The sequence below is a fragment of the Lynx rufus genome, unplaced genomic scaffold (assembly GCF_022079265.1).
Source record: "Lynx rufus isolate CCGP_SWC_20201006 ecotype Redwood Valley unplaced genomic scaffold, mLynRuf1.p SCAF_7, whole genome shotgun sequence".
Lineage (NCBI taxonomy): Eukaryota > Metazoa > Chordata > Mammalia > Carnivora > Felidae > Lynx > Lynx rufus.
The window spans coordinates 117847615-117871670 of NW_025814889.1; the positions used below are offsets into that span (position 1 = coordinate 117847615).

A 24056-nucleotide genomic window follows, 5' to 3' on the forward strand; every position below is an offset into this window, starting at 1 on the left:
GGAGGTCAAGATGTGTATGGGCAAGATGCTGGGCAAATGGGGTCATGAGATGAACCTGAGATGCTAGGTCCTCTGATGCTGCTCCTTGATCAGGGGCCCAGCCACCCCCACCCACCCCCCCCCCAGCCTGCTTTTTACAGAGTTAGACCAGGACATTTGTTTTTGAAACAGATAGTACAGCTATGGACATTCACTGACAATCTGAAACCCAAACATCAAAGAACAGTTTATCCTTCCTGCAATTCCATGTATTAGAAGGGGAAGCTACATTATTTTTGAAAGAGAAACGGGAATTATAAGAATTCTTTCTTGGGTATTAGAATGAAGAACAGTGTGTTAGAATATCATCTTTCCTCATGTGGCTTCTCATGGTTAGGAATGTACACAGTTATGTCATTTCATCGGTACAAAATGCTGTGAAGTAGATGAAGCAGGTTTTATTACTTCAGTCTTGCAGTAGGAGGAATGTCAGGGTCAGAGAGGTTAGGTGGCTTGTGCAGGGTCTCATGGCTGATGTGTGTTGGAACCCAGCATGCTTCTCCCAGGTCCTTTGAGTCCTACCTGTTCTCTCTCCAGTGCATCAGGCAGCCTTTCCTCCATTCTTGGAGATGACCCTTTTTTTTTTTTTAATGGATGTCTTCCAAGTGAACTTTTAATAACAGATTTTTACATTTTAACCATTGTCCTTTTTTTATAAAAGAGTTTCTTAAACACACTATATAATTTCAGATCCTCTTATGTATAATTAAAGGTACTTTTTCACCTTCTATCATGGTCATCGAGTATTATACCATGCTGCAGATGAGGACCCTGTGGAACATTGGAGAATTGACATTCCTGTGTATGTTTTTGATGTCAGTCTGACTTAATGGATAATTTACTTCTTTCTCATAAAAGTTTCCCTCCTTCCTTGGATGGAGACACCCACACTGACACACACACACATGCATGCATATATGTGCTGTATCCCATAGCATAGACTCACTGAAGGCCACACAGGTGGCTGTTTGCCTCCTTCAGCTGCTTCAAATGCTTTTCCTTCTCCTGACTCCACTCACCCATTTACCTCTGCCTTCAGAGTATCCACTGTTCACTGGCCTGTGGCCCCAGAAGCTTTCTGTCTTCAGCATAATTGCCACTGTGTCCTGTGCCTTCCTCCTTGGCTTTTGCTTTTCCTTCTTTCTTGATCCTGCTCCCTGCCCTTTCACCCCTCCCCGCACAATATACTTCATTGTTATGGGCTCATTGATTGGCCTTTGCAAGCCATTGCTAACTTGCCATAATTCTTATCTTCAGGTCAGCAGGGCAGTCATGGCACAGCATTAAGATTTACATAGGAGCAAACCTTTCGTTATTGCCTGGACTTTCTTTGCTCGCATAAATGTTCATTTTCTTTTTTTTCATCTTAAGCAGTATTTTGGATGTGTGCATTTCTGTCATTGTGCCTTTGCCAGTTTGTCATTTTAAATCTCTCAGAGTTTATAACTAGGTCATAAATATTATACGGGTTAGAATTGTTTCTCTTGCTCATGTTTCTTGAATGAAGGAATTATTGAATGAATGATGTTTGGGAATGCCAGAAACCCCAGTGTTAAATACCTGAGGACTAACTTTACACATATTACTGATTCTGGGAATAAACGAATGCCTTTCTTAGCTTTTCAAGTAAAATACATGTGCATCTGTTATTTTTAGGGTTATTTCAATTCATGAGAAACTATCTAATCTTACGCAAATAGCTGAAATATCATTGCCAACAACTCCTGAAATTACTTCAGATGAAAATGTATCCGAAATGCAAGAAATGGAAGAGAAATCAGTTGATAAGGAAATGGAAGTAAGTTATTAAAAATAATGGAAAATTGCATTGCTGTTGTAGCATAGATGTCATTTTATATAATTATTTAAGTGATTTTTTTTACTTCATCAAAGCACAACTATATCACTAGTCTTGAACTTTGTGGTTCTTCTGTTCTCCATTTCTCTATTTAGAGTATCAAATATAATCCAACTTTTTTGGACACATAAGTAGTGCTTCCTTCAAAGCTTTTCTAAACATACCAATTATAAGAATGTGATGGTGAAAGAAAGCAAAAGCAATCTAGAGAAATCATTCAGATACCACTGTGAATCCCAAGAAACAATGCTCTGTAACTTTACATTATTCTTTTACTCTTTATTCTTAAGTCTACTGTTTCAACATTTTTATTATTCAAGAAATGTGTGAAGAAAAGTATCTTTCAGACTTTCTCTATGCATATATGTATTTTTTGAACAACAACAAAAACGACATTATCTTAATGGTGTATTATTAATTTGATCACACAGTTGGGTGGTTTTTGTGATGATTGATGTATGTGTCTGGAGAAGAGGGTCATTGAGGGTCATTTCTCTTCTACCCTTCCTGAGTTCTGAACCCACTGAGGAATGGGATATAGCAGATGGATAGTGGAAATCAAAATCTCAGCGTCATTAACTGAGAAAGCTGATTGATTGTCGAACATTGCTTTAGGACTGTGACCAAATGAGCTTAGTAGTATCTCACCCCTGAATGAGCCAGACTTGCCCACCTAGTCACACCTGTGTAACCATAGGATTCCCCAGTGCCCTTCTGCCCCTGCCAGGCTCACTGCAGGGAGGAGCAGAGACCAGCAGTCTTGTAGGCAGGGTGCCTCCAAAAATATAAACAAAGATTGCCCAGAAGAGGCTGAGCCCAGCATGTTCTTTTGCTTTTCCCAAACTTACTAATCAGTTAAGTCACTCCACTTTCCTGGCAGTAAATTAGTTTCAAGTCTGAAGGAAGCCAGAAGTGTTCCTCCTCTAGGAGTGGAGTGGCATTTCCTTACGCTCTATGGAAATGAGAGGAGCAGGAACATATTTGTTCTTCCCTAATCACTTGTCCTTTGAATTTCCATTTGCACATTAATCCACTTTCTTGAGTTATAGATTCTGTACTTATTTTGGCCATTTAAAAAGTCAGATAGCTCTACAAGACTTAGCGAAAAGGGACAATCTCCTACCCAACCTCTTCTCACTCTGCAGTCCTGCTTTGCAGAGGCAACCATTTTCAGCTCTTTCAGCTGTTTCTCTTGTTATTTACTTCCACGTGTATAATAATATGTAGTATCAGTCATGAAAAATGAGGCAGCAAACGGCCTTCAAATCCAAGTGCGTTAACTGGGGCCCTGTTCCATGTCCCCTCAGGCCTGCATCTAGGCTGGTAGCACATCCATCACGTGAAATATCACCAGTCACAGTAGCAGGAGGGAAGAAATGGGGCAAATTGCACATTGGCCCTTAAGGTTTCTGTCATATCACTTCCACTAATATTTCATTGACCAAAGAAGTCACATCCTACAGGCTTGGAAGAAGGAAAACCAGAATTATTGATGAATAGAGCTATTAGCTACAAATAATTATTCTTTTTTCTTTTATGTATCAACTTGAGATAATATCTATTGATTTTGTTGTGGTATATAAGGGTTTAATTCACTTATACTTCTCCCCAACTTCTCCTTTCTCCTTTTCCCAAGTATTGTCATATCACAGATTTTGGTTAAGTCACTATTCAGTATTTACATTATCATGCCCCTGGAAACAATGTTCACAGCCAAGTCAAAGAGTGTACTATGGTTATTTTCTTTTCTTGTATAAGCTTTGATTTTTCTTGTATTTTTTTCTTTAACTTTCTTCTGATCATTACATCAGAATTTTCATATGTTCATCCATAGAGTTTCACCCAGTTTTTCATGCTTATCAAATAATATCTCAGTTCCTTTTTTTCTTCTTGAAAGCTCCCATCTTTCTGCTCTAGTTGAGGACTGTTTGCCCCCAATGCCTACAGCATACCTCTAAATCTGGGGCCTCCTTTTGCTGCTTTCCTGGTTGAATTCCCAGCCAGTTGGGGCCCAGCTCTGTTTCTCCTCTCTGTAAGTTTTTAGGATCTTTTCTTCATTTTTGATCTGCTGTATCTCATTCCTTAAATCACTTTTTGCTAGTTTAATATTCAATCACAATAACAAAACATTTTTAATTCTTTTTTTAAATTTTTAATGTTTTTTTTTTTTTGAGAGAGAGAGAGAGACACAATGAAAGCAGGGGAGTGGGAGGGGCAGAGAGATAGAGAGAGAGAGAATCTGAAGCAGGTTTCAGGCTCTGAGCTGTCAGCATAGAGCCCATCACCGGGCTCAAACTCACAAACCGTGAGATCATGACCTGAGCCAAAGTCAGACTCTTAACCGACTGAGCCATGCAGGCACCCCAAAACATTTTTAATTCTTAAAGAAAAGTATTGGTATACCTCTTTTTGTCCTATTTCTATTTTTTTTTTTTTTTTGCCATTCTAACCTTTTTTCCCCTTTTTTATTGAAGTCTAGGTGACATACATGTTATGTTAGTTTCAGGTGTAGGTTTAGCTCTTTATTTCCTCATCTATGCACTCATGTGAACGTGTAAAATTTGAGGACTCTCCTGATTCTCAGAGTGTACCTGTTGGCATTTTCAGTCTGAATTTACCAGTAGAGTGAGTGAATCCATTTTTCATTATTGTGAAAGCAACAAGCCCAGCTGTAAGAGGATTCATCAAGAACAGTTAGCCTTTGCAAAATGCCACTTTTCCACACTTGCCTTTCCTCTGCTCTGTGCCCGGATTTATCATAGAACTGATGTCTTGGATTTTGGGTTGCACATCCCAAAGTCTTTTCAGTGTCTTTGTAGGTTACAATATTAATTACCAGATGTTTCTTGATATTACCTATATACTGAGCACTTATAATAAATCTAATAGATCAGATATCTCAAACCCATGAGATTACATATATTATAAAATAATAATATAACATACATATTTTCTTTGTTTCAAGTTTTCATTTAAATTCTAGTTGGTTAACATATAGTGTAGAATTTTTATCACTTTGATTCATCACTTACATATAACATCCAGTGCTCATAACAAGTGCCCTCTTTAACACCCATCACCTATTTAGCCCGTCCCCCCACCTCCCCTCCAGCAACCCACAGTTTGTTCTCTATAGTTCAGAGTCTCTCATGGTTTGCCCCCCTCTCTTTTTTTCCCCCTGCCCCTATGTTCATCTGTTTTGTTTCTTAAATTCCACATGTGAGTGAAATCATATGGTATTTGTCTTTCTCTGACCAACTTATTTCGCTTCACATAATACACTCTAGCTCCATCCATGGCTTTGCAAATGGCAAGATTTTATTCTTTTTGATGGCTGAGTAATATTCCACTAATATATATGTCACCTCTTCTTTATCCATTAATTAGTCGATGACCATTTGGGCTCTTCATAATTTGGCTATTGTTGATAATGATGCTATAAACTTCGGGGTAAATGTGCCTTTTCAAATCAGTATTTTTGTATCCTTTGGATAAATACCTAGTAGTGCAATTGTTGGGTTGTGGAGTAGTTCTATTTTTAGCTTTTTGAGGAACCTCCATACTGTTTTCCATAGTGGCTGCACCAGTTTGAATTCCCACCAATGGGGCAAGAGGGTTCCCCTTTCTCTGTATCCAAGCCAACACCTGTTGTTTCCTGTGTTGTTAATGTTAGCTATTCTGACAGGTGTGAGGTAGTATCTCATGGTGGTTTTGATTTGTATTTCCCTGATGATGAGTGATGTGGAGCATCTCTTCTAACATATGTATTTTTTTTTCCATATCATGTCTGTTTTCAGGAAGAACTCCACTCTCGTGTCATTTTTGCACTTCTTTTGTAGATCACTTAATTTGGTCACTTAGTTTTTTGGTCATAGTCCAAACATATCAGATTGCTGTCTTTGAGCCATAGTCTAGAATATTCTTTGCTGAAATTGTCCCTGAGTCCACTTCCATATAATTCATATATGAAAAATGATTATTTTCTCCTAAACCCATTCATCTTTGCAACTTCTATTGTCTGAGGCAGGAGGGTGAGCATCCATAAGAGCACGAAGTCTAGGTTGTGCTCTGCTACTCAGTTTTACTACCTAGGGTCAGTCACTTACCCTTATCTGGGACTAATGTTCCTCTCATCTCTAAAACTGATCATCTCACTAAAATAGTGCTCTGAGATGGAGAGCCACACCCCTTGGTTGGAAGGTGAGTCACCAGAATTTCCGTGGGGTCTGATGTGGGAATCAAATTTATTACAATGAGCCTGGCATCTCAGTAGAGAGGTTGACTATGAATATAAGAAAATACCAAATAAATGGGGATAAGAGAGAGCGTTTGAATGTAAGCAGAGGGAGGAATCCAGAGTCCCTTTAACCAGAGTTTGTGGCTTGCTTTCTTGTCCTGACTAGAATGGTATATGTCAGTGGATCAGTCCTTGAGTAAAACAGACTACTTTCAGTAATGATGTTCTGTGTATCTTTGAGTTTGTCTTGTTCCTTAACTTAGAAAATGTTTCTTCAGCTTTAAGGAGGGCATTTTTAAATATGTTTCAGTTCTGTTGGTTCTCTATATAAGAGAATGTCATCAAATGGAAGACAAACTAATATCTGTTTAGATGAACTGGCAAACAGATTAGTTCAGAACACTTGAAAAGTTGAGAAAAAGAAGGAACATATAAAGTTTTCTTTTTTTTTTCCAGTATGCTAACTGGCACTTAAAAAAAAAGGCAGCTATATTCTATGTTCTAACAAATCCCATTGACTAAATCTGCCAGTTTGTTGTCATGACAACCTTCACTTGGCACTAATTAGAAGTTAACTAGGACACTTGAAGAGATCGATTCTGGTCTGGAATTGGAAAGGATTTTATAACCTCTATAATCTATTATATTTATTTCTATCAAAGTATAGATTTTTGGTGGGTTATTAAATAGAAGGTACCAGAAAATGTACCTTTGGTTGATATGGGGGATAATGAATCTTACTCTCTTTCTTGTTCCTTTCCCTTTTTTACCACCTCCTCCCCCCCCCCGCCCCCCGCCAAAGCCTATGGTCTGGAATAAGCTAAGAAATTCAGAACACAGATATTAATTTAAGATGTATCGAGAGGGCTACAGAACAGGTGTTCTAATCACTTCTGGCTTGAAAACCATATACGTCCTTCTAAAATGAACAAAGCTGGCTTAGAATGACTGAGTTATTTTAACCTGTCATTCATAGCTTTAGGGGTGTCTTCAGAGCTTACCAGGGACTTTAAGACATATGAAAAATGCACACGATCCTGATTTTAAGAGAAAAACATCTTATTTGGAGTGATAGCATACTGATATGAAGAGCCTAAAATATGCTTACCAATTCACCTAAGGTTAGTTCAGCAAACATTTATGGGATGCCTGGATTGTACAAGGCAATTAAAATTAGTATACAGTCAACATATCCCAAATATCAAAGTACTATGAAAACAAAGAACAAAATGAAATTGAACATTAGCCTCAATTCACAAATTCTTTTTGAGGAAATATTATATGCAAAATTTTTCCAGGCTTGGGGAGGAGATAAGGACATGCAGAAATCAGTACAATTAGGCCTTTGTCATGGAGGAGATTAATCATTGTATGAGTATGGACGTAGGTACCCAGATGTCATTCATAATGAACCTAGCCATTTGGTGGGCCTCTTTTAGCAAAATGTGTCATTCTAAGAAACATCAATCTGCTGTTCAAAACCATTGAAAATAATATAAATCTTTATGGAGTCTCTCATAAGAACATTCAAGAGGGAATTATTTCATAACACAAGGCAAAACTTCTTTTAAACCTTCTTTTCCCCAATTGTCATGTTCTTTAGTATCTCTCTGACATCTGCATGCAACCTTCCAACAAAATACCCCAAAACACCCTGTACTCTTACTGCATTGTTTTGAAGGTTATCTGTTTATGTGTCTCTTCATCTGTCTTTACTGTGACTTCCTTTGCTGGAGGTTTTGTTCATCATCTTATCTCTGATATTTAGCCCAGTGCCTGACACATAGTGCCTCTCCAGTACTTGCTTGGGGAGCTTCTAGTTGAAGACCTGTGGAGGGCACTCATAGCAGACTGAGGATACAGCAAGAGAAGGGGTGTGAAGTCATGGGACTTAATGTTATATGAACGGACGATGAGATGTCTGTTGTGATGGGAGAACAGGGTGAATGTAGTGGGAGATGTGGCTGAAGAGGTGGGTGGAATTAAGTGACTCCTCCTCTCTGACTCACCACATGGTGCTGTAAGAGTCTGTCTCTCCTTTTCTTCCCACTAGACCATCCATTGGCTCCTTAAGGGCTCTCTTTCTGTCTTGTTCATTACCACTTCATGACACTTAGGCTGCATACGTTAGGTGCTGAATGAATAAATGGTGAGTGAACTTTGTTCTGTAGGCAAGGGCCATGAAAAGGCAGGGCTGGGTGTGGGGGTTAGGGGGAGGGGCAGCACCTGGAAGGGCATCTCATGATCCGCTCTGTGATTGGCTGACATAAACTGGTGGCATGTGAAGGAGGGATGAGGGAACCAAGAGTTTGGAGGATGGAAAACAATTTAGGAAGTTTTTTCCATACAGTAGGTGAAAGAAGATGAGGATTTCAACTAAGTCAGAGTTGGCATGGTTATTTTTGAAGTAACTCAGTAAACCATTCTCCATAGAATCAATAGATGCTCCTTTTTAAGGGAGAAATGGCAAAGATTGAACAAGAGTCACTCTGTGCCCTTCCAGCCCCCTGCCGACCACACACCCTGCTTTCTGCCTGGGCTGATGAGCTCGAGGCTTCACTTCTGTGGTAGAAAGGTCATGTGAGGCCTCCCACAACCTGATATCCAATCAGTCAATTTTCTATGTGTTTATGTGATTTACTGCAAATAATGCCAAAGAAATAGGATGTTGTTGAGGTGAAATTTCTGTTCGATAAATGTTGAGACAGGTAGTGGAAGGCATTTATCAGGTAATATTGCTGTCTTCATCTGTTATGTGAAATGATTAATGACGTACACAGTCTCATTTTGCTTGATAGCTCTTGATGAAATCATGACAGTAACCCATCATGGCTGTTATTGAAACCTTTCCTATAGGAAGGAAATGTATTTTAACCAGTCCTGAAAACTCAATTAAAAATATAGAAATTAGATAAATATGAGAAGTGTAAGTGTGGAGACAAAAGAGTATCCCCTCGGTCTTAAAGTGGACGAAGAACCTGGGAGGTTCCTCACAGGAAAGCAGTATTCCCCGATCAGTGCTAGTATCCTACTTGCCCTCCATCTTTTTTGGTCCCATTGAAGCTGGCCCACTTCTAGCCATGATCACTTCCTATCCAAACAGTTTGAGTAACCTCCTGGCTAATTTCTCTTTCTCTTGTCTCTTCTCAGTCTAGTTCACCTTTAAAATATAGCCAGTATTATCTTTTTAAAGCAATTGGATCATTGTTTCCTTAGTCCGGTGCCTCTCAATTTCCTATGCAGTAAAATTCAAATTCGTAACTTTTACATGTCCTATTATAAGTGCACCTCTCCAGCCTTATACTGGCACTCATACTGCCATGCTTCCTATACACACCCGTAGTAAAGACCATATCATATGTTTATGTTCCTTGAATATCCACTGTTCTGTTGCTTACATGCCTTCCTTCTCCTGGAATGTCCTTGTCCCCATTCTCTGTGAAATCCTATTACTCATTTAAGGCTCAGTTCTCATGACCTTCCCTCCAGGAAGTCTTCTCTGTTCCTTATAATTCCTGTCTCCCCCACCCCTAGGTTCCTGTAACCTATTCCTATCCATGCTCTGACCACATTCTACTTGGTATTTTATTTAGATGTGTACGAATCTATTCTTCTCAGCCACTGTACACTTCGTGAGGATAGGGTCTGTTTCTTCATCTTTGTGCTCCACAGCATCTTGAATATATTTGTTAAGTTGTATTCAATTAACTATAGCTTTGGAACTCTGGAATTTGATCTTTTCTATGTTCATGCATTTATTAAAACTTAAATGTAATATGACTTAGGGCTGTGAATTTCTTCTTTATTTTAAGGTTTTAATCATCACTGGTCAGTCATAATTTAAAAATTAATGTGGAGTGCCTGGATGGCTCAGTCAGTCATGTGTCTGACTTCGACTCAGGTCATGATCTCATGGTCCGTGGGTTTGAGCCCTGCAATGGGCTCTGTGCTGACAGCTTGGAGCCTGGAGGCTGCTTCAGATTCCGTGTCTCTGTCTCTCTCTGCCCCTCCCCTGCCAGTGCTCTGTCTCTCTCTCTGGAAAATAATTAAACATTAAAAAATTATTTAAAAAATAAAAATTAATGGAACTTTATCATTTCCATATTTCTGAATGCTGATACATTTATCTATTAAAGCTCCCATAAAAGTGAATTGTTGCTGGATGCTGGCCACATCACAAAGTAGGCATAGTTTATCTCCCACGGCCTTGTAAAGAAAGGCTACTTACACTAGCTCAAGTAAAGTAGGTGTGGGGGGAGGCAGTATGTGGCAGCGTATAAGTAAGCTCATATATAAGGACTGGAAACCAAACACAATGGGCCTCACAGAAAATGGAACTGGTGAGTCGGGAGCCAAGCCTGCACTTACTCGTAGGGTGGGGTGTAAGTTCTCACTCATCCTGTTCCCTTCTCTTACTCATCTTTTCTTTTTTCTTTTTCCTTCTCTTACGCATCGTACGTCTAGTCCAACGGCTGTCTTTTCCGAGTTCGTATCAGGACCTTCAGCTCATATAGTCAGTACTGACTGTAACTCTCTTCTCTTACCCTTCCTTACATGAAATGCTAGAGAATCTGATTGATTCACCACTGCTTATGGGTAGATCAGATGTCCACACATAAACATGGCTGTGTCCATACAGTAGGGGCTGTGGCAGTGTCATAAAAAATGGACAACATACGATATTAACTCTTGCTTCCTTTTCATTTACTTTTTCCATTTTTTTTTTCTCAATTCTCGGCTATTCTTCTTTGATTAAAATCCCTCTCTGGGGTCTGAATCTCTTCATCTCAGGGTTCTCTTCTCAGAAGAAAAGTGATTTTCCAAAACTTAATTCGGTGTGAATTACCTCACTTGTTATTCTTCTGTAACATATGAATTTTAACAATGAAGTCATGTATTGTTCATAATTAAGTCTTATCTGTTGTGATCATCCTGTATCTTTTTAAATAACCTTAATTATTTAAGGAATTGTGATCTCTGAGTCTCTGTAAGTTTTCTCCTGGGGAATTAGGGTTAGGCGATGAGGCAAAAAAAAAAAAAAAAAAAAAAAGACAAATGGAATAAGTAGTTTATAACTAAAATACAGTAGTTTACCAGTAAGTTCAACCTCACTATATTGTCTTCTTATTTCTAGAACATGATTATTGAATGTTGCTCTGAAATAATAAATCTATTTTTGACTGATAGAGATACAACACCATTGTCTGAGGTACGTATCTTTTGTAAAAATGTATCTGATTCTCTCGCAAGTATTATTGTTGCTATAGAAACAGAAATATAGAAAACAGCTATTATGAAAAGTATCAAGGGCCTAACCCTCCTTAATTAATGTGAAAAAGTGATAAACATAGAGTTTATAATAGCATGTTATTTTGGTTAAAAATACTCTTTGTTAAAAAATCAAGTACAGAGAATTATGAAGAAGATAATTTTAAAATAATTTCAAATGTACTATTCAGAGACTAACCAACTATGGGCATTCTCAAAGATATCTCAAGTGTTTTCCATGTAGAGAGAAACTTTAGAATTTTTACATCAGTGGGATTATACTGTACATGTATTTGTAGCTTGTTTTTTTTTCTCATTTAACAATAATGCTATGGAGATATTTTTATGTGAAAAGTCTACTTTGTCATGTTTAATGCATGCATAAAAGTTTCTTTTGTGTATTTGTTGTCAGGCTCTATTTATACAACTAGATTTTTATTCATGGATCTTGAGGTTGGTGGATTCTTGTATATGCATATTTCACCCTTCTGTATTATCTCCTCAGAATTACTTCTTTAGGAGCAAGATTTTGGAGTAAAAAAGTATACATACTTTTTTATTATAGTAGGATATATACAATATAAAATTTACACTTTTAGCCATTTCTAAGTATACCCTTCAGTGGCATTAAGTACATTCATAATGCTCTGCAGCCAATCCATCTCCAGAAATTTTCATCATTGCAGACATGTTGTACCCATTAAATAATAACTCCTCATTCTCTCTCCCCTGAGCTCCTGATAATCTCTATTCTACTTTCTACTTCTAGTCTACTACTTGCCTATTCTAGATACCTTATCTACATGGAATCATACAATATTGCTCCTTTGTGGCTGGCTTATTCCTTTTAGCAGTGTTTTCAAAGTTCATCCTTGTTGTAGCATGTGTCGGTATTTCATCCCTTTTTAAGGCTGAATAATATTCCATTCTGTGGATGTACCACATTTGTTTATCCATTCTTTTGTGGATGGTCATTTGAGTTGTTTCTATCTTTTGGCTGCTGTAAATAATGCTGTTACAAACATGGATGTGCAAGTATCTGTTTGAGGCCCTGCTTTTGATTCTTCTGGATATCTACTCTCTCTCATCAGCAGTAATTGAGGGGGCCAGTTTACCACACATTCATCTACACATGCCCTCTTCCTCTTTCTAGCCCTCTCTCTTCCCCTTCCCCCTCTTTCTTGTCTTCCTCCTTCTCTTTTTCTAGCCATTCTAGGTATGATAAGTAAAAAAAAGACATTTTCAATTATTTTATATTTATTAATAATATGGTCAAATATAGTTTATATGTTTGTTGGCAGTCAGTGTTTCTCCTTTTGTAAAATAGTACTCACTCATTTAGTCAATCAACAATATTTAGAGTGAACTGTCTATGTGTCAGGAACCCCGTTCTAGGTCCTGGAGAGCCAGCTGTGAACAAGCAGCAAGGACCTCACTCTCTTGGAGCTGACATATTTGTGGAGGGAAAGAGAAAATAATAGTAATAGATCAAGAAGCAGGGTAATTTCAGATTTCTTAAGTGTTATGAAAGAAAGAAAGAGTGATATGTTAGAGTAGGGTCAGCAAACTACAGCCTGTGAGCTATATCTGGCCCACTGCCTGTTTCGTAAATAAAGTTTTATTGGCATACAGCGTGGTCATTTGTTTGTTTATGATCTATAGCTGCTATGAGCTACAGCAGCAGAGTTGGGTGGTTTTGACAGAAACCATATGGCACACAAAGCCTAAATTATTTATTTTCTGGCCCTTTCCAGAAAAAAAAATTTGCTAACCCCTGTGATAGAAAGTAACCGGGAATGGGTGACAGGTTAGGTAAGGTGGTCTGGGAAGACCTCTCTTAGGAGATGCCATTTGAGGTAAGACCTACACTGTGTTCCTCCCACTAGATCATCAGCTTCTTGGAGCAGGAGCAGTACTATCTTAATTTTTGAATACTTACAGTGCTTAGTACAGTGTATTGCTTGGTTACTGTTTCTTAAATTAAATTCCCCTAAGTTTTAAGTATCTGAAATTTAGCATTTGCCTTAATTTTTTTTTCATTTGGCCATTCATGTCCTTTTCCCATTTTTTTAATGGGAACCTAATTTTGTATTACAGAAATACATAGATTTACCATGGGAGACATTATAATAAAAATCAAGTTTAACCTAATTTTGTGCAAACTGTGGTTGAAAACAGGTCACAGAAAAAGGAGCTGTTATTTAAGATACATGATTTATTGCATTAACGGGCCTTAGCGTCTGACCGACCTGGGTTGGAATCCTAGCCTTGAGTGTTATTAGTTGTGTGACCCTAGACAAGTTATTTAGCCTCTCTAAGCCTCAGTGTTCTCATACTTGAAGCGGGGGTAATAATGCCAACCCTTCACAGCCGTGAGAACTAAAGGAAATCATATATGTTAAGTATCAGAAATAGAGCCTCACATAAATAAATGCTTAGTAATTATTAGCTCTTTAGGTGTCATCATCATTTTCATCCCTACCATGGTCGTGCTTTCCATGTATGAGTTCTTCATCCCTGAGTCAACTAATTTCAAACAGATGTTTAGGATGCAAATTTGTTCTGAAATATTGATAGAAAGGGAGAGTAATCGTGTTAAAGATTACTGGCTGGCTCAGTCAGTGCAGCCTGCGCCTCTTGATCTCGGGGTTGTAAGTTTGAGCCCCACATTGGATGTAGAGATTAATTAAGAAAAATCTTTTAAAAAGAGAGAGAGAGAGAGAGAGAGAGAAGGAAAGAACCAGGAACCATTTTCTTTGTCTGGGATGTAAACCACTATTGAACCCTGGAGGCATTAGGTCAGCCTGCAGGATCCTGACTTGAGGTCCCCACAGTGAAAGGGTCCACCAGTCCAGGAGAAGGGGCCCCCAACTGAACCCCATGCTAATACCTTCACTGAAAGCCAGCCTTACCTAGTAGTGCTTGGGGGAGGTGGGGCATGGGAGTGTCAGAGCTTGTTCCTAAAACCAAATTGTTAGACAAAGAGAATTACATGCCTTAGTGAAGCCATTTTTGTCACTGAGATGAGAGCCTGCCGTGCAATTCGGTTCCTTACTGAACATACGTATTACAGTCGCCTTCGCCTGTACTGCGTCTTCCCGATTAAAACAAATATTGTCATGCGCAGCCTGTGACAAAAACACAGAATAGCAAGAACATGGAGAAAAGAAACGAGTGCTCCATGCCAACCTTCTTAGCGAGTAATCACAGGCTATAAATGACCGTTAGGTTTCATTTCTGGTGTATCAACAACAAAGCGATCCTTCCCTTGCCTACATAGGTTCAAATTATTGCAGTTTCCAAGTTGTCAGGTAAGACTCAAACATGATGCTAAAAATATGCTTTCTGTCCTTGCTGTGACTGACCAAAGGGAGGACTAAATCATTATATACAACTGTCTGCTCATCAGTAATTATTGAGTTCCAACTGCCCTCAGAGCATGGTGTAGTTACTTCTGTTGCTGCAAAAGCAGCATAGGTTAAAGTTCATGGGTTTGGCTAAATCAAATATTTTCCTGTTGGTTCACATGATACAGATAAATTTACCATGTGTGTGTGTGCATGTTTGTGTGTGTGTGTGTGTGTGTGTGTGTATACAGAACTGACCGGAGTCATACAGAATCAGTATGGAAGGAAATTCCTAGGAGCAGATCCTGGTTTGAAGGTGGAAAAGGTGATCCTAAGCCAAGAGAGATAAGACACATTGTATGAGAAGATTGCAAATTAGTTTTTCTTGGCTGCATAATTTGGTAGGGGTTCTTTTAGTTCAGGATTTCTAGCTAGACCTAGCATAGTGCCTGGCGAATAATAATGATAACCATCATTAAAATGCAAATGCTACTACTGCAACAAGTTTTATCGAGCACATGGCCTGTGCAGTCACTGTCCGGTGTTTTACATACAGTGTGTCATTGAATATTACAAGAACTCTGTGAAGTTGGTTACTATTGTTATCCCCACACTAGAAATGAAGAAATTAAGCAGCATGTTCAGGATCCTGTACCTTGTAAGTGGAGGAGGCAGGAGTCAAATACAGTTCTGCTTAAATCCAGGAACTGCATGTTTTGCTAAACTACACCCAGAAAATGTTTCATTGGAATAGGGAGCATATGCTACAGGGAATTGAGGAGTGAGATGTGAGAGAGTGAAAGTTGCACCTGTACATGAATCTTCAGGAAGGTTTGGGTGAGAAGTCTGGAGGGGTAGGAGACCGGCTGCGATGAGAGGAGAGAGCTAGCAGGGGTGGAGCCTGCCTTTCTAGAAGAGAAAAGGACAAATGATGGAGGCGGGGCCTTCGGGGAGAGGGTGGGAACATAAAGACCTTGACAGACTGGGAACAGAGGTAAGACTCCTCTTTCTCTAGGTCTTGAGGTGGCAGATTAGGTGAGAGGGAGTGTGAGTAAGTATGTAAGAAAAGGGTGGGAGAAACTGGGGCAGTTCACACCCGGAGGTTTTCACACTCTCCTTGAAGTGGAGGCGAGTTTACCTCCTGTAGGGTGGGCAGGAGGCTGAGTGTCTGGTCTCCAAGGGAAAGATGAAGGTCTTGAGCGTTCACAGTCATTGGGTGTGAGGAGCGAGGAAGCTGACCAAGGACGAGAGGATTGAAGGCCACGCTGAGATTTAGAAGTCATACGTTCGTTAGAGAACCAGGCATCTTTGCTTGTGGGTTTTTTCTAGCCACCCTTGCCTTCCTGGACATGGAGTGGAAAATGCCAACGGCGGTCAAGGCAAGAGAAGAGTACTAGCGAGGCAGCTGACCGCGTGCCAGAGGCTTGGTGGATTGCAGCAGCCATGAATTTACCTCATAATAGATCCCGAAACTCCTTCCTTCTGCTCTGAGAAAGCACCGGGATGGCCTGATGTCTGCCATTGTTTCTCAAGCCCCAGCTGCACATAAAATAGTTTAATAATGCAATATGTTTTCTTAAATATAGCTTGAATTTAGTGTAAAAAAAATCCTTAATGACAGTTAAGTTCTAATGACTTCCACTGCATTATTTATGTACATCATGTGACTTCCTTTTCACACAGTTGAATTTAGTGTACACATGGTCTCTTATTTCTGATTCTTAAAATGATCATTTTTTAATGTTTATGATTAGATATTGACATCAACCACATGGTGGCCACTAAAATGATCATTATCTGTAGGCAGGTTTGGGTAAGAAGTATAGGGAGGATAGAAGAATAGGTAGAGGGAGACACAGAGTCAGATATATTAACCTCTCTTAGTTTAGTCATTAGCCTCTTTCATTTTATGTCTGAGGGTATTGATTCTATCATGTGGCCACCTATACCATATGACCCCTTATGATTTCATGGCCCTTGCCATCAGCTGGAGGATCATTCCACAATGCTAGCTAGCATCTTATCTTTTTCTGGGTTACCGTGTTAAATGGGAAATAACACATGTAATCTGTTAACCTAACTCAGACTGCCTTCTTGTTATCACTGCCTCTCAAACCCATGGTTTAGATCTCTGTGCTTAGTTTTTACCAAAATAAGTTCTAATGGTGTGCTTCCATATTTGTCTCCCCTACTAGAGCAGATTGGGTCTTATATAATAAGATTGGATCTTATTACATTCCTATTCTCACTGCCTTGCCCAATGCTGGTTCTCATGAAGGTGTTCAATAAATGATTTGTTAAATCAATGAATGTTCTTGATACATCTTCCAGAGATCCCCCTGGGTTGCAATCTAGACATTATCAGTGACTCTGAGCTCATCAAGTCCATGCATTTGAATAGTAGACATTTGTCAAGTGCTTTCTCTGTGCCAGACATTGGGCTAGACTTTGGGATACAAAAGTAAAAACCAGAGTCCCTGCCTTCAGTTTAGCAGGAGAAACAGACAAATACAGAAGTAATTACAGTACAGGGTAAAACGGAGGCCTGGGGGCCAGACACCCCTCCCTCAGTAATAATATCAGTTAATATTCTGGTATTATCCTGGCATAATTCTGAAGGTGAGAAATTCCCTGTGGTGTCTTTTGAGAAGGGTTCAATAGTTCCCTATAAGAAATCAAGTTAGTAGAAGCTCCTGTGGCCCATGGTTAGGAGTTTTAATTACTTTGGAAAATGATCGGAAGGCAGTAGAGAATCCTTAGGTAGATATAAACATGATCAAGGGTGCCTGTGAAAGCCTTTTCCTCTGATTAGGAAGACCTTTGAAAGAAGAGGCAGTAAACCCAAGTCCTCATTTTGGCAGCAGACTCAGTGGTAAGAGCATGATTTTATGGCTTTGTTCATGGGGATGGAAAGAACAGAACAAATCCCAAAAGCCCTGGATACAAAAATAAAGACAATAGTTTTTTTGTTTTTTTTTTTAAAGTCAACTCAGTTACAAGCTGCAGCTGAGTACATGGCACCATGCTGGCTCCGCTGGAGCACTCAGAAGTGAGAAAGACAAAGTCCTTGTCCCAGAGAGGCTGACAGTCTAGAGAGGAGGAGGAAGGCTAATGCTTCATGAAGACAACAGCTGTGGCTTTAAAATGGATGATTGTTTTGCATAAAAGGGGGAGGGGGAGGGAAGAGGTAACAGAGCTTCAAAGACCTGCCCAAAGTCACCACAGCTGGTAACTGTCCCAGCCAAGACCAGCAGACTCCAGAGCCTGTTCCCGGACCCTTATCGTGACACTGAAGCCAGCAGTGTCCCACTTTTTCAATTTGGGTGCTCTTGGCCTTTCAGAGGGAGGGGCTGGATCGAGGGAGAGTTAGAGTCAGCGTTTGGGAAGTGGTGCACGCGGTGGCTTGTGCACAGGCTTGCTTGCGAGCGCAGCTGCCTGGTTCCAAATCCCAACCCAGCTCTGATATTTGCTAGTTGTGTAAACTTGGGAAAGTTGTTTAACCTCAAGGCTTCAGTTTCCCTATTTGTAAAATGAGAATAAAAATAGTACTTACCTCATAGGTTTGTTGTGTGGATTTGAAGAGTGAATCCATGTAAACTCTCAGAACAGTGGCAGGCACAATCCTAAACAAAACATTGTTATCATCATCGAAGAGCTATCTGAGTTCCCTTGAAGTTAGTTCCCTTGCTCCCCTGTAAGTAGGGGAGCAGCTCTAGTGGAACGGCAACATGCCTGAGATGAAGCCTCTGAGTACATTCCCGAAAGAGAGGCTGAAAGGGAAGCTGCGGTAATTCCGGTGCTAGGAATGGCTGCATGCATCACTTTTAACCACATACATTTCCCATTTTCATTGTTCCAGTTACTGTTGTTCTATAACAAAGCACCCCAAACTTAGTGGCATAAAACGACCACCATTTCACTAAAATGCCGGTCACATGTTTGCAAAGGACCTAACAGGACAATTGGTCTCCGCTCCATGATACCTGGGGCATCAGCTGGATAGACCTGAAGGTTGGGGATGATTCAGCTTCCGAGGGCTGGGATCCCTGAAGGCTCAAAGGCGAGTTTGGCTTGGTGCTTGACGCTGGCTGTTGACTATGGGGCTGGGAACGCAGATTGGACTGTGGGCCGGAACATGACACGTGACCTCAGTGTGCCCGGTTGGGCCTCGGCGCAGTGTAGTGTCTGGGTTTCAAGAACGAGCCTTCCAAAAGAATCAGGCAGAAGCTCTATCACTGTTTATGCCCTAGCTTTTAAAGTTACATAATGGCTTTTCCCTGCGAGTCCCAAATCCACCCAGATCCAAGATTGGACACAGATTCCACCTCCTGGTGGGAGGAGTGTTAATATCAAATTATAAGAAGGGCATGTGGGTCGGGAGCTATTGTTGCAACCATTTTGGGAAAATGCAATCTGCCACAACATCCAGCAAAGCTCTCCCAATTTGTGGGCCTCTTCCTACTCTGAGCAGAGGCCGCTCCTGGCAACTCACTTAGGCAATTTTTAAAATTAGTCAGCAACTCTCCCCAAAGATGCTCGGTAACTGTCCTGAAGTTGCTGAGTGTGTTTATACCGAGGATAACCTAGGTGGGTTCTCAGAGCAGCCTTTGAAGTGATCTGGGAGGTTTTTCTGGATCGTAGGCGGGGTTATATAGTCCCAATTTATGTGGGAGAGCCTCTACTTCCCATTTTTTAGGCTGTTAAATCCTAGAGGGTGATGCTAAGCTATTTAATTTCCTTCAGCTAATTTTATTACATTACCGTGTGCCTCTTGGTTTCTTTTTAGCATAACTTTCCAAATGGTGGCAATAACAATACTCTCTTTAAAATGTCGCTTACAGCATTGGGCTTAAGGTTTCACATATTCTATGGTAGGTGTTTACTAAGTATTTAAAATTTAATTTTACTAATATTATAATTGGTTAAGTTGAGAGTTGCAGATTTTCTTTTCGTTTCTTTTCTTTTCTTTTTCTTTTTTTTTTTTTTTTCTTACCAGCCAAAAGCTGTCTGAATAGATTTTATGGGCATCTAGAATTACATCTTTCTTCTGTGAGACATTATCATTCTGTCCTCAAGTGAAGAGTCTCCTTTGTGTTTAAGTTCATGAGACATCCACTTAATATTCTTATATTCTTTTGAAGACAATGCCAGATGACATCAGTTCCACACTGCTTTTAAAACACAGCCCTGACTTTGATTCCATCCTCTCACTGTTCACTTCTAGCTGTCAAATTTGGCTAAGGGAAAAAGAAAGCCCTTAAGAAAAGGCCAGGCTATTAATGTGCTCTTCAAAATGCTAAGAAAAGGCTAAGCTGTTTATAGCATTTTCAAAATGCTCATCTCTCAGAGATTTGCCAGCAATAGTGTCAAGGTGAAATACGCTCTCGCTCATCATGGAACCGAGAGCCTTTGTGCTATCTGTGCTCAAAGTGCTGGTCCTACTCTTGTTAGACGCGCAATTTGCTGGTATAATGATACTTGGATATAATTTAAACCAAAATATAATCGCGAACCTGATATTGTGTGTTTACCATCTAAGTGGCAAGAAGTGTGTAGATTGCTGCATCGAGCAAGCCCGGCTTCATTCAGGATAGAAGAGCAGTTCAGAACCAAAGGGACGGCTTCCTGAAGTTTAGTCATTCTGGAGAACCTCGAAGGAGGTGAAAGGCAGGGGTCCCATTAGCAAATCTGTCTTTTGCTTTTCAATGTGCTGAAAACTGAGTTAAACATTTAGTTTCATTTACTTCATTCATTTTGCTAAATGGTTTTGTCTTGATTAACAAACTGTGCCCTTAACAATGGGATTATCTTTTCATGTCAGGAGGGTATTGACCTTTGCCTCATATAGCTGAGTCAGTTGGCAAGCTTTGGAAATTCTCTGCACAAATGTTCTTTATATTAAAATAAATCCGCGAAGAAGGAGCAGGTGTAAATTTACCCATTTCCCTCGTCAATACTTTGGACACTAGCCATTCGAGAGTTTTGCTCTCATTCTGCCTACATCTCAGGCAGCTAACGCCTTTACGTTCTTTTCTGAACCACCTGTGAGAACACGGTATGGTAGGAAGAGTGAACCCTTGTGGACAAGTCACCCGTCTGTTGCAGTCTGCTGAAGGTCTCAGAAGCAGTGTATCGGCGGATAAAAACATGATTTAATTCTTGGTTCCACCGTCTATTGACTGTATGTATGGCTGTGAGCAAGTTACTTTATATCTGTGTGCTTCAGTTCCTGGTCTGTACATTCTCCTCATGGAGAATCACATTAGAAAAGCACGCAACACATTTGGTATAGTGTCAGTGTAATGCCGTTGGTAAGTATTCAGTACCCTGTGCTCGTCTTTATCTTTTCCAGCCTTAAATAGTGTGAAATGAGGCTCGGGTTACTTGACCATTAGAAACTACCTTCATTAGTGGCTTTTGGCCTACCTAAATATTTGCTAATTTTCAACAGAGTAATTAGACATTTAATAAATGTATTATTCATATTATTTTTCCATCCTTTTTTAATTAAACTTTTTATTTTGAGATAATTATAGATTCACTTGCAATTATAAGAGATAATATAGAGAGATCCTGTGTACCTTTTAGCCAGCTTTTTCCCAGTGGTAACATCTTTCAAAACTGTAGTGCAATATCACCACCAGGATGCTGACATTAATAGTCAGGATACAGAACAATTTTGTCACTACAAGGACCCCTCTTGTCCTCTGATAGATACCTCACTTCCTACCCCCCACCACTGTCCCTAATTTCTGACAATTACTAATCTGGTCTCTGTTTCTACAATCTTGTCATTTTAAGAATGTTATATAAAAGGAACCATATAGTATGTAACCTTCGGGGGTGTCATTTTTTTCGCTCGGTATAATCCCCCAGAGAGCTGTTAAACTATACCTTGATGAACCAAAACATTCTTATGAACATCAGTACATTTTATTTTAGCCATGGAATTACCATTAGTCAACAGTGCCTGCTGCGATACCCGGCACATACCGCTGGCACACGTTCAGGGAAGCTCAGGACTGGATTTTCACTCCACCTCCTTCCATCCTTCCTCCTCCTCCTATCTGGCCTTTTCCTCTTTCCTTGCCCCCTTCTTCTGAGCACACTCTTACTAATATTGACAAACAAAGGCTAAATACTCAACTTAGGCATTTTAAAAAGAGTTCAGTGAAATGATTTAATGTGAAAATCCTTCATAAATTGCAAACTCTGTTAGACTTTCTATCAGAAATTGCTGGTCAGTGTTGGCCACGGTGTAAGAGTGGTTTGCAGTGGCTTGCTGTATATGCTGATAAATGAATAAAGAAGTCAGCGTGAGCAGTTTTTCTTTCCACACCATGCACAAGAGGTCTGTCCTCCAGTTTGCTACTGCAAGTGGAAGCTACTAACTACCAAAGCTTGTCATGCTTTCGTTCTAAGCAACAAAGTCCCAGGAGCAAAATGCAAACTTTAGTTCACGTTCTTTATTAAGCCTTTGTTCTAAAAAAGAGCCTCCTGTTTCTAGTTTCCAGACTGTAAGCCCAGTGATCTCTTTCATAAAAAAGCATCAAGACTTGCCAAGTATTGTTCCAACTCTGGGGTTTTCACTTCTGTGTCCCAGGTCAGAAGCCCACAGGCAGACTGCACACAGCCCTTCAGGAGGGAGCCCAGTTTCAGGATACCCAGTTACAGCCTTTCTTTGTTGCTGAGATTCAAAGTCCTGACCTTTAAGTGGAGTTAAACCCTCACTCTGATGGAATTCTCCCCGTGTATACTATAAGGGAAGGACAAACTTGCTAGAGCATGGGTGTTTTAGACAGGATGGGGCAGGGGTTGCTGTGCTGACAAATAAACCCCAAATCTCAGTGGCGATAAAGGTTCATTTCTTTTTCAAACAAAGTTCAGTGAGGGTTGGACGACTCTCCTTCTACATGTAGCTATTCTGTCTGGACTACATGGGCTCCAACATCACCATTGCAGGGGAAGAGGACTGGAGGACTTCCCCAGAGGTTTTTAAGTAGGGTGGCCATTCATCTCGGCTGGCCTGCGGTGGTCATAACATATACCTGTTGATTCGGAATAATGCTTAAGAAACTTTCCTCTTATTTACTTTTATTCTCCTTTTATTTCCTTTTTCCTTTTATTCCTCCTTTATGTCCTAGTTTAGGCAATAAATTAAGGTGACCATTTCCAAGAGCCAGTATGGAATGGCTATCATAATTTCCGTTCATAGCATATTGACTTCAACCTGATGTGCAAGGGTGTGGAAAATTGTAGAGAAACCAGTACATATTATAGTGAACACTGATAACTTCTGGAACAATAGTCATTTTACAGGAATGCCGTGAATTTTGATTGATTGATTGATTGATTGTTTTAATTCCGGTATAGAATCATGCAGTGGTATATTCGTTTCAGGAGTTCAAGATAGTGATTCAACAGTTCTATACATTACTCAGTGCTCGTCGTAAGCGTACTCTTAATCCCCTTCACCTACTTCACGCATCCCCCCCCCCCCCACCTCCCTTCTGGTAACCATCAGTTTGTTCTCTATGGTTAAGAGTCGGCTTCTTGGTTGGTGTCTCTTTTTTCTTTTTTCATTTGCTTTGTTTCTTAAATACCACATACAAGTAAAATCATATGGTATTTGTCTTTCTCTGACTGACTTATTTCACTTGGTATTATATACTCTGTAGCTCCAACCATGTTGTCACAAATGATGCTATGAATTTTTAAATAGAAACAATTCAATAACTTCAGTGACCCAAACTTTGTTGAGCAGATATGATATAAATAGGATGTTCTTATGAGCTAAACCTTATTATTTAATTACTTATGTGGTAGGCTGAATCATGGCCCCCCAGAGATATCCACATCCTAATCCCCAGAACCTTTTACCTTGTAAGACAAAAAGGGCTTTGCAGATATGATTAAATTAAGGATACTGAGATGGGGAGATTATTCTGGCCTATCCAGGTAGGCCGTAAATGTAGTCACAGTATCCTTATTTGACATCAGTAGGAGAAGGCATGTGATGATGGAAACAGGACTGGAGTGAATGCTTTAAAGCAGCTACAAATCAAGGAGCACAGGTGGTCTGTAGAAGCCATGAAAGGCAAAGAAACAGATTGTCCCCTTACAGCCCCCAGAGAGAACCAGCCCTGTTGGCATCTTGATTTGTGCACAGTGAAAGTGAATTCCAATTTCTTATCTACAGGACTGTAAGAGAGCACATTTGTGTTGTTGTAAGCCACTAGGTTTGTCACAAATTTGTAACAGCAGCAATCAGACATGAATGTGCATGTATGTTCTGATGTTCAATGTT

General features: G+C 39.9%; 1 protein-coding gene across 1 annotated transcript in view; it reads left to right on the forward strand.

Annotated features, from left to right (window-relative positions):
• Nucleotides 1-24056, forward strand: part of CFAP54 (cilia and flagella associated protein 54) — a 290869-nt gene that overhangs the window by 258434 nt on the left and 8379 nt on the right. Inside the window, exons 65-66 of the mRNA XM_047065944.1 lie at nt 1696-1837; nt 11269-11343. Coding sequence (XP_046921900.1) covers nt 1696-1837; nt 11269-11343 — 217 coding nt within the window. The remainder of the gene's footprint in view (nt 1-1695; nt 1838-11268; nt 11344-24056) is intronic.